The 13,719-nt window shown below is 39.6% G+C and overlaps 1 protein-coding gene across 2 annotated transcripts; it reads right to left on the reverse strand.

Annotated features, from left to right (window-relative positions):
• Window positions 1-873: 873 nt before the first annotated feature.
• On the reverse strand, window positions 874-11,474 carry SLC17A2 (solute carrier family 17 member 2). 2 transcript variants are annotated; one of them, XM_023555731.2, is made up of 10 exons: window positions 11,175-11,474; window positions 8,735-8,968; window positions 8,562-8,649; window positions 6,172-6,258; window positions 4,845-4,963; window positions 4,561-4,722; window positions 3,911-4,043; window positions 3,674-3,821; window positions 2,796-2,886; window positions 874-1,591 (listed from the first exon to the last, which is right to left on the reverse strand). In XM_023555731.2, the coding sequence occupies exons 1-10, from the start codon at window positions 11,433-11,435 to the stop codon at window positions 1,457-1,459; spliced, it is 1,458 nt and encodes a 485-aa protein (XP_023411499.2). In that variant the 5' UTR covers window positions 11,436-11,474; the 3' UTR covers window positions 874-1,456. The 2 variants fall into 2 exon arrangements, with proteins under 2 accessions (XP_023411499.2, XP_064137753.1); XM_064281683.1 differs by lacking the exon at window positions 3,674-3,821.
• Between the last annotated feature and the right edge of the window lie 2,245 nt (window positions 11,475-13,719).

Below are 13,719 nucleotides of genomic sequence, written 5' to 3' on the forward strand. Positions count from 1 at the left end.
GGACTTTTTTTTTTTAACCCTGGTGGTGTAATGGTTAAGTGCTATGGCTGCTAACCAAAGGGTCAGCAGTTCGAATCCACCAGGTGCTCCTTGGAAACTCTGTGGGGCAGTTCTACTCTGTCCTATAGGGTTGTTATGAGTCAGAATCAACTCGATGGCACTGGATTCAGGGACTAAAGAATGTATTTTAAGTTTTAGGAGCCAGAATTTATTCCTGTTGGGGTTGATGATGACTAATTTGAGAATCTTAGGGAAATAAGGAAAATGTAAGGAAGGTCAAATGATCTTTTTCACCCTTGAAGGGAATTTCTCTGATATGTGAAGACTTCCTAGGTAGCATTCCACATTGTTTAAACTTCAGTATTCTTCTCCCCTGCATAAATATCCATTTCCCTTGAAAGTGTCTCTGTCATCTCTCTCTCATTTTCATTACATGTTCTAAACTTACTGCCCCTTCTGAAAGTGTCCACACTGTCTCCCATCACATTCATTTTTCCTACACTATGAGCTTTCCAATTCTACATTCTTCTCACTCTCCAGCTTTCTGCATTTCATCTTTCTTCATCATTTCATCTTCTCTCTCCTGCATTTCATCTTTTCCTGGACATTTTCTAGCCACTAATCTTCTGGAATTTAGCTAAAAAAAAAAACCTCATTGCCATGGAGTCAATTCTGACTCTTAGTGACTATACAGGGCTGAGTAGAGCTGCCCCATAGGATTTCCAAGGAGCAACTTGTGGATTCAAACTGCCGACCTTTCAGTTAGCATTTGAAAGCTTTAACCATTGTGCCACCAGAGCTCTGGGAACTTGGTTAGGATAAGTTTTTTTTTTTTTTTTTTTTGCCTGATAGAAATAATTCTAATCTAAATAATTAGAAAAAGGTATATTTAATTTTAGCATTTAGAATTTTAATAGAATTTAATCACATAAATAAACACCCATGTTTCCCAATATATATATATATATATTTTAAAAATCAAGACTTAAAATGTCAATTCTGTCAACTTCAGCCTTAAAATTCTATTCTGAGTTCGGTAACATGTAGCTACAATTCACAGCGGGTCTTCTCTGTGTCCATAACCACCCCCATGATTATGTTCACATAGATTTTTGTTCATCTAATACTTTCCAGAGAGAAAAATTCAAAGACAACAGGAATTGACTTTTCAAGTCTGTCCAGTAGTTCTCAACCTTAGCTGCATGTTAGAAAACCCTGAGGAATGTCTAAAAATTAGTGCTATCCGGATCCCACCCCAAACCAATTCAATCAGAATCTCTGGAGCAGGACTATGTAAGTTTTAGAGACGACCCCAGGGAAACCTAACACAAAACCAGTGTTGAGAACTGCTGAGCCTAAGGCCAAGGGTACAAAGAAAAAATGGCAATTACAGTAGTACAAAAAACGTTGAAAAGTTAGCGGTCACTACTGCACATCAGTTTATAATGTGATATCCTCAGAGGCGAGTGAGGTTCTCCTCTTTGGCCCAGTCCTGGATTTTTGCTTGTCCAAACTTGAGGTAAAAGACCAGACCAAACATGTTGACAGCAGCCGACAGGAAAAACACATTCCTCCATCCAGACTCAGAATTCTAGACACACACACAAAAAACACACAGAATCATGTTCTTTCTCACTAGTTCCTTTTCTGCCAGTTCAGAAAATCCTCCATTTTGTGTACCACAAAGCCGATCACAAAAAATTGAGGGACCACTATGCCCTAGCCACCTAACATCTAAACCCATCAAAGATGGTTTATGAAACTGTTGGAAACCAAAGGACTCTAAAATGCACATTGGTTTCTGGATTGGGATCGATTTTTCTTTAAATCCATACAAATTAATCTACATTATTGTTTTCCTAGAACTTTGGATCTCGACAGTCATGACAACATTGTATCATTCACATAAAGTTCTACATAAAATGGTGTCTTTAAGATCTCGCATGTGCAATTGCTCTTATTTTGTTTTATTTATGGCTTGGTTGTTAGCGTCAATCACAGCAACCCCTTAGATGAACACAACAATAAAACATGAGCTATATTTGATCTGCCTGTGTCATCCTCCTCACCAGTCCATACTAAGTTATAGTTCACTTCCAGCATTATAGTCACAGTGGATTCCTAGGAATTTGGTCAAAAAATAACCCTGAAGCTAAATCACATAGAAATAAATTAAAAAAAAAAAAAAAGGCACTTTTCCTTGTAAAGTGACTCTCATGAGTCCTCTCATCCCAGCTTGGTTCTGTCTTTCATCTTTCCCACCAGCCTATACTTCTGAGCAAGCCTCATGCTCCATGCCACCGGCAGTGTGTCATATCCATTCTCTTTTCACCCATGATTTAACCTCTCTTTAAACTGGCCTTGGGAAGCTTTGTGTTTACTTTCTTTTTTTTTTTTTTTAAGTTAAATCAATCATGATCTTCCCTTTTTGCCTCTCTGTCTTCACCTCTTACCATTCCTGGACATGTATGATTCACTGTGGCCATAACTGAGAACACTTCATGGGTTTGTATCTCTAGGATGTCATAACATGCTGTCTTCTCTACCCAATTGTTCATTTTCACCAATTTAATATCTATTCATTTTTGGAAATTCAGCTTATATTTTTCTTCACCTGAGAAACTTGACCTGGTACAGTTTGTCTGAGATGCCCCCGTAAATAAAATAATTGTGTTTTATCCATGCTTGTTTCCCCCATCAGACCATACAGTCCTTGAGAGCAGAGGCCCTACAGAGTATCCTCAGTGCCTAAAACAATACAGCCACTTGTAGATGTTCAATAAACTGGACCCAACCTGACTAATAAGGAATCCAGTGGCAGTGGAAGAGATGATTCCTGCGATGAGCCCAAATCCCCTTGAGATGCCCATAAGGAAACTTGAATATCTGTGGAGAGATAATTTTATATAGAATAAGAGATCCTCATGGCATCTGCAGTAATTCAATATTAATGCAGCTTGACTCTAATGGCAAAGTCATTTTCCCTAATGCAATTTTTTGTTCACTTGAAGACATTCATAGCAATGTCTATTTGCCAAACCTAAAATCACCAATCCACTCAGTTAACAACCAGGGAACAATTCAGTCTCTCTGGAAGCCAGGGTCCCTACTCTGGCTGTTCAACACGGGAGGCCGTTTGTATAGTGGGTAAGACACAGGCTCTAGAGTTAAACTGCTTGAGTCCAAACCCTGGCTCTGCCCCAGAGTCACCCTCATAAAGCAACTTAACCTTCTGGTGTCTTGGTCTTCACCCCTATAAAATGGGGATAACAATAGGGCCTACCTGTTGGAGTTGTGCGAATTAAATGTGTTGATATACGAGAAGTCTTCAGAGCAGGGTTTTGTTCATGGTGAGTACATATGCAGTAGCTAATATTATCAACGCCCTAGAAGCTTTTTCAAAATATATATGTGTAGGCTCTTTCTCAGAACACACAGTCCAATCTCTGGTGGGGAGGCTTGCGAATCTTTTTATCTAAACGATTATTAGCCAAGACTGGGGACTGTTGTTCTAAAAACGCCTTGGGTTATGGCCACATACTGACATTTCTAGTTATTTGGCACTGTATCATCATTTAGTGAATGTCAATAACAGGAAGGAGTTGAAGAAGATGGCTAAGGCCTAACACCTCTGGAGGAGCCTAGAGGAGGAAAAGATAGGTAAAACTCTTACCTGGGCGCGATATCTAAGGTGTTGATGATAAAACCCGAGTCACACAAGTTGCTGGTCCCAGGAATAAGTATCAGCAAAACAATGGTTGTCATGTAACTGGAAGTCACAAAGGGCAATGTCACAGCGCAGAGTGATGGAAGAAGGAGCCCTGGGCAATGAGGACACGCCATCAGGAACCCTCTTAGACCACAAGTAGAAAAGGGGATTGGTTAACCGGGCCCATGGGCCTATCCTTACCTAGGGACGAAAAGAGTTTTCGTACGGTGATTAGTCTGAGAAGACTCCTGGACAGAAGAAAATCTGCCAACTGACCTCCTAGAATCGTACAGCTTGAGGCAGCAATAAAAGGTAGGGAGGACAGAACCCCACTCTGAGGGAAGGAAAATTAAACAGTGAGTAATTACAGAGGTGCATATAGCACTAAAATTTATCACTTACACAGACCAATCAGCCCGCCCCTGACATTCTGAGTCATTTTAGGGAATTACCATCCTTTTCCACACAAGAAAAACACTGTCTCAAGCAAGAATGACAGCACCTGAATCACACTGCTCCCCAGAGAAGAGCAATATTTATTTTTAAAGGAAACTGAAGAATCAGGAGTTATGGCAGAATGCGATAGTGGTTAAGAACACAGATGCTGGAGCAGCTCTACCACGATTATTATTGTGTAACCCAAAGTAAGTCATATTACCTCTATATGTCCCTATTACTGCACCCATGTGATTGAAATCATCACAGTGTCTCTCTCGGGGTCACTGTGAGGGTTAAATAAGTGGTTATGTGCAAAGCACAGAGAACAGTGACCAGAATAGTAGGGAGCACAGAGCTATGTCTCTTTACTACCATTACCATCACTTTCATAGAAGTATAGGAAGTATACTTACATCTCGAATGTTAACATGGAGCACAGAATTGATGTACGTAGGTAGGTATGTTATGATTATGGTGCATAACCAGAAATGGCTGAAAAAACCCATGAAAATGGCCCAAAGTGGTAGGCATCTGACCATAGCCTTTATCGGGACAGATCGTCTAGGAGAACTGGGCTGAAAGGAAATATCTAATCAACACTGGTATTAGAACAGGCCAGAGGCCACCTCTCCTGGGAGACCCACGCCTTACCCCAGCGATCTCGGCGCTGTTCACAGGTAGAAGGGGTACACCATACCTGTTGAGCCAGTGAGGACACGATGTGTTCTTTTTCCCTGACACTAATGCATGGGTGATGCATGGGGTCATCATAAATCACCACGAACCACAGGAAGCAGCAGACACAGCCAATGCTACCTGGGAAGCAGGGACCCAATTAGTTTTCCGGTTGATTTGTGATCTGGGAGGAGTGGTTTCCCCTGAAGTGGCATGCCTGCCCCCACAAACACACACATCTATTTATGGTGACTCCACCATAAAAAAAAAAAATAAGGACGTACATTTTCCCACTTCTTCTTTTCGTCTCTTAATAAACTCTTTTTTACCATTAAAGCTTTCTAGATTTAAAAAAAAAAAAAATTTTTTTTTCTTTTTACCACCTCTCAAATACAGTCTTCATTTGTCAGTGTTAGAACCCTCTAGAAATAGCATGAGCGTGAATATTGCATAGTGTAAATCAAAATGGCCTGAGCTTAACATCACTGATAATAAAACTATCCAAGCTAGAACTACACATTTAAGACACCATTTGGCTATAACAACAGAACAATCCATAGATACGTGTCTCATTGCTAGGACTTATTATTTGAAGAAGATTCTATGTTAAAAGCCTCTAGGGACAATGTTCTTTGAATTTCCTCTAATTAATGGGTCCATCCATTCTTTTATTTATAAAGAGAAAAGTCAGGCCCTATGATAGGCACCAAAGTAGTAAAGACATTGTAAAATGGATCCCTTGCCTCAAACACTTCACAAACTAATGGGGACAGGGGGCAAATAATCACACGTCAATGTGTCCTAATGAAGAAATAGCAGGAAGAAGCATAGAGGACAGAATCTAATGGGATAAGTCCTAGAAAGTTCCATGGGGGAGGAGACATTTGAACTGAGTATTGCAAGATTTACCAAGTACAGACTAAGGTTAAGGGCACCTTGGGCAGAAATAATACTGATAATGAAATACAAAGACACATTGAAGGTGTGCTTCACCAACTTTGATATCTTAATTACGACTAGACCAGACATTTTAATTATAGTGGGAAAGATTCTGCAGGTACTTGGAACAGGGGGGTAAGTCTGCATTTCTGATTTCTCAGAAATCAGAATTATGTGTACGTCATCTTCTCTGCCCTGGGCCCAGAACACAGTGCTGCCCAGCACCACCAGGACAATATCAAATCAAGCTGTGTGGACTAGAATAAGAAAGTTATCAATCCTCAACATTCTTCATCATCTTCCATTTACAAAAGACATTTTCTCTCACATGGGAAGAATGTGGAGAGTAGAGGCATCAAAATGGATGTCTGCGAAATGCAAGCATTCGTATTTGAGATAAAGTGACTCACCAAAGATATAGAAGATAAAAGGCCAACCCAAGGCCTGGCAAATAAGTCCCCCCACACAGAGGATGATGAAGGAGCCAAATGCTACCCCTGAGGAGAAGGGGAAGAGAAAAAAAACTTATGTCAACACAAAACCTGAGACTGAATGGTCATCCAAGACATTGTCCCAGCAGTGAAGTGGCACACTTAGAATGAGTGGGTAATAAGAATTTTTCTTTCTGCTCACAAATCTCCCCCAGCAAAGCCACATGAAGTCATTAGAATTAATAAATAATATGCCATTGACTCATCAATGGCTCCTACACATCAACGTGACCAAATCCAAATCCCTCTGTCTGCAATGGGTAAAAATACAAAAAATCAAACCTGTTGCCACCAAGTCAATTCCAACTCATGGCAACCCCATGTGTTAAATAGTAGAACTGCTCTATAGGGTTTTCTTGGCTGTAATATTTACGGAAACAGGTCACCAGGTCTTTCTTCCACAGCACCACTGAGTGGGTTCAAACAGCCAATTTTAACGTTAGTAGTCAAGGTAGCATTTGCACCACCCAGGAATCCATCTCTGGAATGACAGCCCACCTATATTCCCTTATGATTAGAATTGCATTCAGGCAGGGTGCAACATGAGTTTGGGAGAAGGAAAGGAAAGACTTACAAAAATTAGTTAGATACCATCACTGTGCTCACGGAGTTGTCATTCCAGTTGGAGAGAAAAGTGTAACCAAATTTACTATTACAAATGTAATACAAGGTAGATCTTGCATTATTAACACATTTTACAGAAATTCACAGTGAAAAAAATGCACTTTATATGGCAACACAATACACATACTCAAATACACGCAAACATTTCCACACACTACCACACATATACACGCATGCCTCAAACAAAAGTTTCATGAAACAATACTTCCCCTTACCATATGCAATGTATTCTAACATTCTATTCTATTGACTTTCATTTTTCAAATACTGATTTTGGCCCACCAATTTAATTTTATGACCCTCTAATGGGCCCCAACCTGTAATTTGGAAAAGAAAACTGATTTAGAATATAGATGTGATAATGAAAGTATAATATGCTATAGAATTATACTTGAGGAGAAATTAATAATGATTATAAGATTTAGAAATTGTTTTACAAGAGCTAAACAGTTTGTGGGTTATTAAACAGTATGTTGGATAAAATTTTGGCAAGTGGAACTGGGAGCCAAGGACTTTCCAGTAATATGACCCAGTAGAATCAGAGTCAGAGAAAATTTAAGTGCAGATGTGTGGGGCGGGGGGTCGGGAGGATGGGAGGTAACGCATGGCAAGTGCAATTGGAGCCTTGCTTGTAGAAGGTTGTTGAATAGAGTGGAAAGGCAGGTTGGGGACAGATGCACAAGCATCTTAATACCCATGCAATAAAGAGGTCGATCTTTATTGTGCAGTCATGGAGGAACACACTGAAGTGTTCAAGTAGGTGAGAAAAATGCCCAATCTGTGCTTTAGGAAGATAATGCAACTTTGATGGGAAGGAGGCTGGAAGAAACAAAGCCAGAGGAGAGAGATCAGCTGAGAGTGGCACTTGAGATGGAGGAGGTGTTTCCAAATGCGATGGAAAGAAGCTGGCAAGCAGAGAAGGTTGCTATGAGGTAAAACTCCATAGGATGTGGCCATGTACTGGACCTGGAGTGAGAAGTTTGATGGAAATCTCAGTTCTGTTCTTCAGGAATGCACTCTCAGGGCTACCAGTTGGGGTAATACAGGGATGATGAAGTTGTGGAATCCTTAGTATGATGACAAACTATGGAAAGACAGTCTAGCCCGGTGATGGAGAATATGCACTCTCGGGTCAAACCTCCCGGCTTTTTGAAGTTGGACAATTTACTTAATCTCTGCATACCTTACTTCCCTCCTCTGTAAAATGAGAATAATAATAATAAAAAAAAAAAAAGTACCTACATCAGAGGTCTGCTGTGAGGATTATCTCCGAAGAGTAAAGCGCTCAAAATAGCAAAAAGCTCAGAATAATGCTGACTCTTTAAACATTGCTTTCCAACCTGATTTTTCTCTTTACCACTCTGAATTCTAATAGTCTTAATTTTCACGTGTACATCTTTGCTAAAATGGTCTTTTCACAGCTTACCTGACTTTTTACCATTTACGCAAATTCTTAAAGTTCTTATCTATTTCTTACAAGACTCTTCTGAGGCCTTTCCTGCTTCTCAACCTCAGTGGCTTACAGTACAGGCGTTTCTTTCTTATTTGCTATGTAACTGTCTTACATTGTTTCATTTTTTGGTGGCATTTTTCTCCCTCTTCCCTAAGCCATTCAATTCAGAGAAAGAAAGCTGTGGTAGGGATGAAGCAGATTACGAAACTTTGACCCATGTATGTATCCTTACCTGATCCCGCAATGGTAGTGAGCTTGCTTCGTTCCAGTGGGGGAGCCCATTTTGCCCAAATTGTAAACTGACCTGTCCATGCCATTCCCTGAAATGAAAATCATTAACAACTTTGATCTCTAGTAGAATTTAAGAATCTGTATTACACCCAGAATGAGAAAGTATCTGAATACCTGGGCCATGCCCTGGATTGTCCGAATCACAATGACCAAAATCACCCCAAAGTTGGCTGCCAATGGTGTGAAGAGGGTGAGAAGAGAAGAGATCAGTAAACCAGTACCAAGAATATGTTTTGCTCCAAATATTCCTGCTAAATATCCACTTGGGATCAGAGTCAATATTATTCCATAGTTGATGGAGCTAAAGATGATGCCCTGAGTTTCTGGACTCCATTCATACACAGAGGCCTGAGGAAAAGAAAGAAAGAAAATTCTTGGCTAAGAAGCCCTTTTATGAAAACCCACCTTACAGCCAGGAGTTGCTTGGGGTTGATAGGACCCTATCATAAAATATCTATCTTTTGTTTGTCTTTATTTTTTTTAAGCTAACTTAAATATCTCACATTTCCATACCAAACAATTATACCCCTAACTTGCACCTCTCAGAGGGAGAGAAAAACAGAGTAAGTGAAGAAGAACACAGGTAAGTAAAATGATTACAGAGATGGATAATAAACCAAAAAACTAAACCCATTGCCACCGAGTCGATTCTGACTCATAGAGACCCTGTAGGACAGAGAAGAACTGCCCCATAGGGTTTCCAAGGAGCACCTGGTGGATTTAAACTTACTGACCTTTCAGTTAGCAGCTGTAGCTCTTAACCACTATGCCACCAGGGTTTCCAGATGGATGGATAATAGGAAGAAGCAAATAGAGGGAGCTACTGAGAGATGGTTCATACACGAAAAAGCTTCCTTTAACTATTTCTCCTTCTGGCAAAGCTTGGGTGACAAGTTGACTCTCATTATAAAGAATAAAGAAAACACACCAAATCAGTCCTCAGTTAACAACAACAACTACAAAAATCATGTTTGGGAATTCTGGTTTGTTCAGGCAGAGCTGACTTTCTAAAACACATATTGCAAGTGGGTAATATCACATTCTTCTTCTAATATAACTCAATAAGTAATTTCTGGTAGCCCACTAGATTTATGGCATCATGCTGAAAGTTGAAGTAGAAAGCCAAAGAATATAAAATATGAAGTATTTTACCCACTTACAGTCACTAAATAATTCAGGGTATATGATTCATGTCAGAATGAACATAAGTAAAATAAGGACTTTGAGGAGAAAAAAGAACAATTTGGGAAGATTCCAGGAAGGAAGCACTATTTGATCTATTCTTTAAATAATGACTATGATGTACATAAAGAGAGAAAGGAAAAATCAGTCTCGTTGGAGAAAACAGCAAAAGTGGACTTGTAGCATTTGAAATAATACCAACTGATCAGGAACTAACAGGGACTCTTGCTTGCTCAGAGAAAAGACTCTCCTAGGGCCATTGAGGAATCCCTGGCAGCATAGTGGTTAAGAATTTGGCTGCTAACCAAAAGGTTGGCAGTTCAAATCCACCAGATGCTCCTTGGAAACCCTATGGAGCAGTTCTATTTTGTCTTATAGGGTCACTCTGAGTCGGAATCGACTCAACAGCAATGGGTTTGTTTTTTTTTTGGTTTTGTTTTGGGATCATTGAGAGCATACGTGACTATGCTGGGAAGTGGGGCCCAATTCTGGAGGAGCACAGCATGTTCCAGGGAGAGTTTGGCAACTGAAAGGTGCTCTAGATTCCTAAGCACAGGAGTATGGATGTTAGAATGGATGATGGAAGAAAAACTGGAGACGCGAGGGGGGGTCATTACAAATGAGCTGAGTCAAAGACAATAAAAACATAAATTATGGGGATAACATTGGAAATGTACAATACATGATAGTTTAAGGAATAATTTTTGAAAGAGAGATAATCATGATTTTCATATAAATATTAAATGAACATGTCAAAGATTTTACTAAACTCATTGACTAATGAGGAAACCACTCATACAACTGGTTCAAATGAGAATTAAAAAAAACAGGCATATATAAGCAGTAAGTAATGCTGAAATAGATTTTAAATAGATGGCAAAAATGGCTTATTCAACTGTGTGTGTGTGCGGGGGGTAGTTATCAACTGGTTTTATACAGGACAAAATTCATTTGCAAGGCTACCAAAAAGATTCATTTGCACAGTTATCTGTTATATACAATTTAGAGAGTTGTAAAACAGCTCAAAGGCTTTGACAAGCACAGAATCTCCCACAGAATCAGATAACCCAGAAGGATGTGCTTAGACAATGTCTACTTTTCCATTGAAGATATCCAGTAATCTGTTTGGTTCATTTCAGAATTTTTTGAAATTTTCCCTGCAGCACCCCTACCTAGTAATCATAACATCTCAAAGAAAGTTCATTTTTTTTAATCACAGGTGTAAGCAATGTCTCAAAGAAAAACAAACCCATTTCTTTTTAGTTTGTCATTAAAAAGTCATGGTTCTATACTCTGTTGACAAGATCTGAGCCTTCCTTTCAAAATGGATTTTCCCTCTCTACATAAAGCCTTCTTCTGCCATTAAACTTACCCCTGTATTAAATTCCTTGATGGATCTGCTGGGGTTATTGAAGGCATCTGTAAGGGGTCCCTCTGTGGAGACATTAGACATATTGTGCTCCTCAGTGCTGTTCACCATGGCAATAATTGCAATGCTCAGACTCACACGCTGGGTTATCATGGTGAAGTTTGAGAAGTGCATGATGACAGCCAGCCCATAGCGTAATGAACAGAAACCTGGACCTAGAGAACAACACAGCAATACACAATGAACATATTGACTGAGACCCATTTCTCCCACAGCTAAATCTGAAAGAACATCAAATGACCGCGCGCAGTTCCACCATCTTTTTTTTTTTTTTTTTTACCAAAAAGGCTACGAACACCCTGTGTCAATTTCTTTTGTTGGCTTCAAAACAATGAATTTTGGATCTTACAATTAAGGAAGGTAAATACAGTTTTCTTCCAGAGATGTGCAAAGCAGATGATAGAGAAAAAAACTACATGCAAGGCACATAGGTCACATTGCTCGAAATGAAAGTGAATGGGGAATACACGGTGGCAGAGCTAATCACAAAACCCAAGTCTCCCAGCTGCAAGTCAGTGGTCCTATTCATTATGCACATTCGTTTATCACAAAGCCTGAAATTTCATACTTAGATGTCTTTAGATTAAGCTAATCACACATTCAAGGGTTCTCTTTAAAAATAGCCGGGAGATGGCAATTTAAGGGAGCATTTTCACTAACTCTTTAGTGTGATGTCCACCTGGAATAATCCTAGTGGTGTGTCATAGGCCCTGCTTTCATATATGGTCAGTTGTGTTTTGCTTTTGTTTGTTTGCTGGCTTTTTAAATTAATACAGAGAATCATTTTTACAAAGTTTGCAGTTGACATGATGCTGGAGGAGTAGTCAATATATTGTAATACCAAAGAATGAAAAATAAAAGTTCCCACAAAGTAGTACTCCTAACTCATTGCCATCAAGTCAAATCTGACTCATAGAGACACTGTAGGACAAAATAGATCTGCCTCATAGGGTTTCCAAGGAGCACCTGGTAGATTCAAACTGCCAACCATTTGGTTAGCACATTTGGTTAACCACTGTGCCACCAGGGCTCCCAAAGTTGTAAAGTGGACCAACATTGATAGGGCTCCTACTTGAATGATGGATTCAATTTCTTATGCATATTTGGAGAACTAGGACCAAAGAAAAACAAAGAGATGACCTATAAAGAAGCAGATAAAAATATAATGGAATAAACAGATTTTAACACCCAAATATGTCCAAGGATAGGATTGGCTACCTGCAAAAGAAGTTATTCCATGTTACTGGAGGTTTCCAAACTTAGGGGAAATAGCCAGCCACTTAGCAAAGATATTATAGCAGGGATTCATGCATAGTTTGGGGGTCTGTTTAAAATGACTTTTTCAAGACTCATTCCATTCCTTAGATCCCAGGACATACTGATCACTCGGCTTAATTTCTGATAAATAAGTAGGTGGGGCTCCCTAAGGAAAACACAACAGGCAACTATAATCTGCCAGGATTGAGGGCTGGGGCTGAGTCTGCTGTTGCACTGGGAGAGCCTCTACCAAGTGGTGACAAAATGAAAAAGGGAGGAGAGGAGAGCAAGGGTGTGTCAAGAACACTGAAAATAACATCTACCACAGCCTCCACCAGACTGAGACCACTACAATTAGAGGGTCCCATCTACTACCACTGACTGCTCTGACAGAAATCACAAAAGAGGGTCCCAGACAGAGCTGGGGAAAAATGTAGAACAAAATTTTAACTCACAAAGAAGGCCAGACTTACTGGTCAGACAGAAACTGGAGAAACCCTGAGATTATGGCCCCCAGACATACTTTTAGCTCAGTAATGAAGTCACTTCTGAGGTTCACCCTTCAGCCAAAGATTGAACAGCTCCATGAAACAAAACGAGACTAAAGGAGCACGCCAGTCCAGGGGCAAGGACGAGAAGACAGGAAGGAACAGGAACACTAGTAATAGGGAAACCAAGGTGAGAAGGAAGAGTGTTGACATGTCATAGGGTTGTTAACCAATGTCATAAAACAATACGTGTACTGTTTAATGAGAAACTAGTTTGTTCTGTAAACCTTCATCTAAAGTACAATAAAAAAAAATTTAAAAAAGAACATGGAAAATAGCTTCAACTTTTCCATAATGTAGCCTGCAAACAAGAGAGGTGATGTTACCTTTCCTGGTAGAAGGCTTCTCATCCATCTGGCTTCCCTGGGAAACGGTGTCACACTTTGTGGTGGAATTTCCCTCTACCCTGAATCTCTTTTACCACGACCGTTTTTTATCTATGGAGAGAACATTATCCAAACAATGAGACAATTTTCTCGTATTAATGTTGCCTCCTCTTGGCATGAGTAAAAGTTTTGACTCAACAAACTATATATGATTTATATTTTATTGCAAATTTCAGAGGATTAGATTAGATTTTACATAAAAATCTGGCTTTAAGCCCCAGGAATGTGACTTATAGTATCATATAGTATCCAATCATTCATTTCCTCATCTGTTCACTAAGGATAATGCTCCTTTCT

The sequence above is a fragment of the Loxodonta africana genome, chromosome 1, assembly GCF_030014295.1.
Source record: "Loxodonta africana isolate mLoxAfr1 chromosome 1, mLoxAfr1.hap2, whole genome shotgun sequence".
NCBI classification, from domain to species: domain Eukaryota; kingdom Metazoa; phylum Chordata; class Mammalia; order Proboscidea; family Elephantidae; genus Loxodonta; species Loxodonta africana.

Bases quoted from the DNA above. Each gene is read 5' to 3' on its own strand.
- SLC17A2 (XM_023555731.2), bottom strand. From the start codon at position 11,435: ATGGGTCTCAGTCAATATGTTCATTGTGTATTGCTGTGTTGTTCTCTA. The intron at 4,044-4,560 runs GTAAGTATACTT...TCCTTCCCTCAG, and splicing joins TCCATGTTAACATTCGAGAT to AGTGGGGTTCTGTCCTCCCT. The intron at 2,887-3,673 runs GTAAGAGTTTTA...ATCTCTCCACAG, and splicing joins ACCTTAGATATCGCGCCCAG to ATATTCAAGTTTCCTTATGG.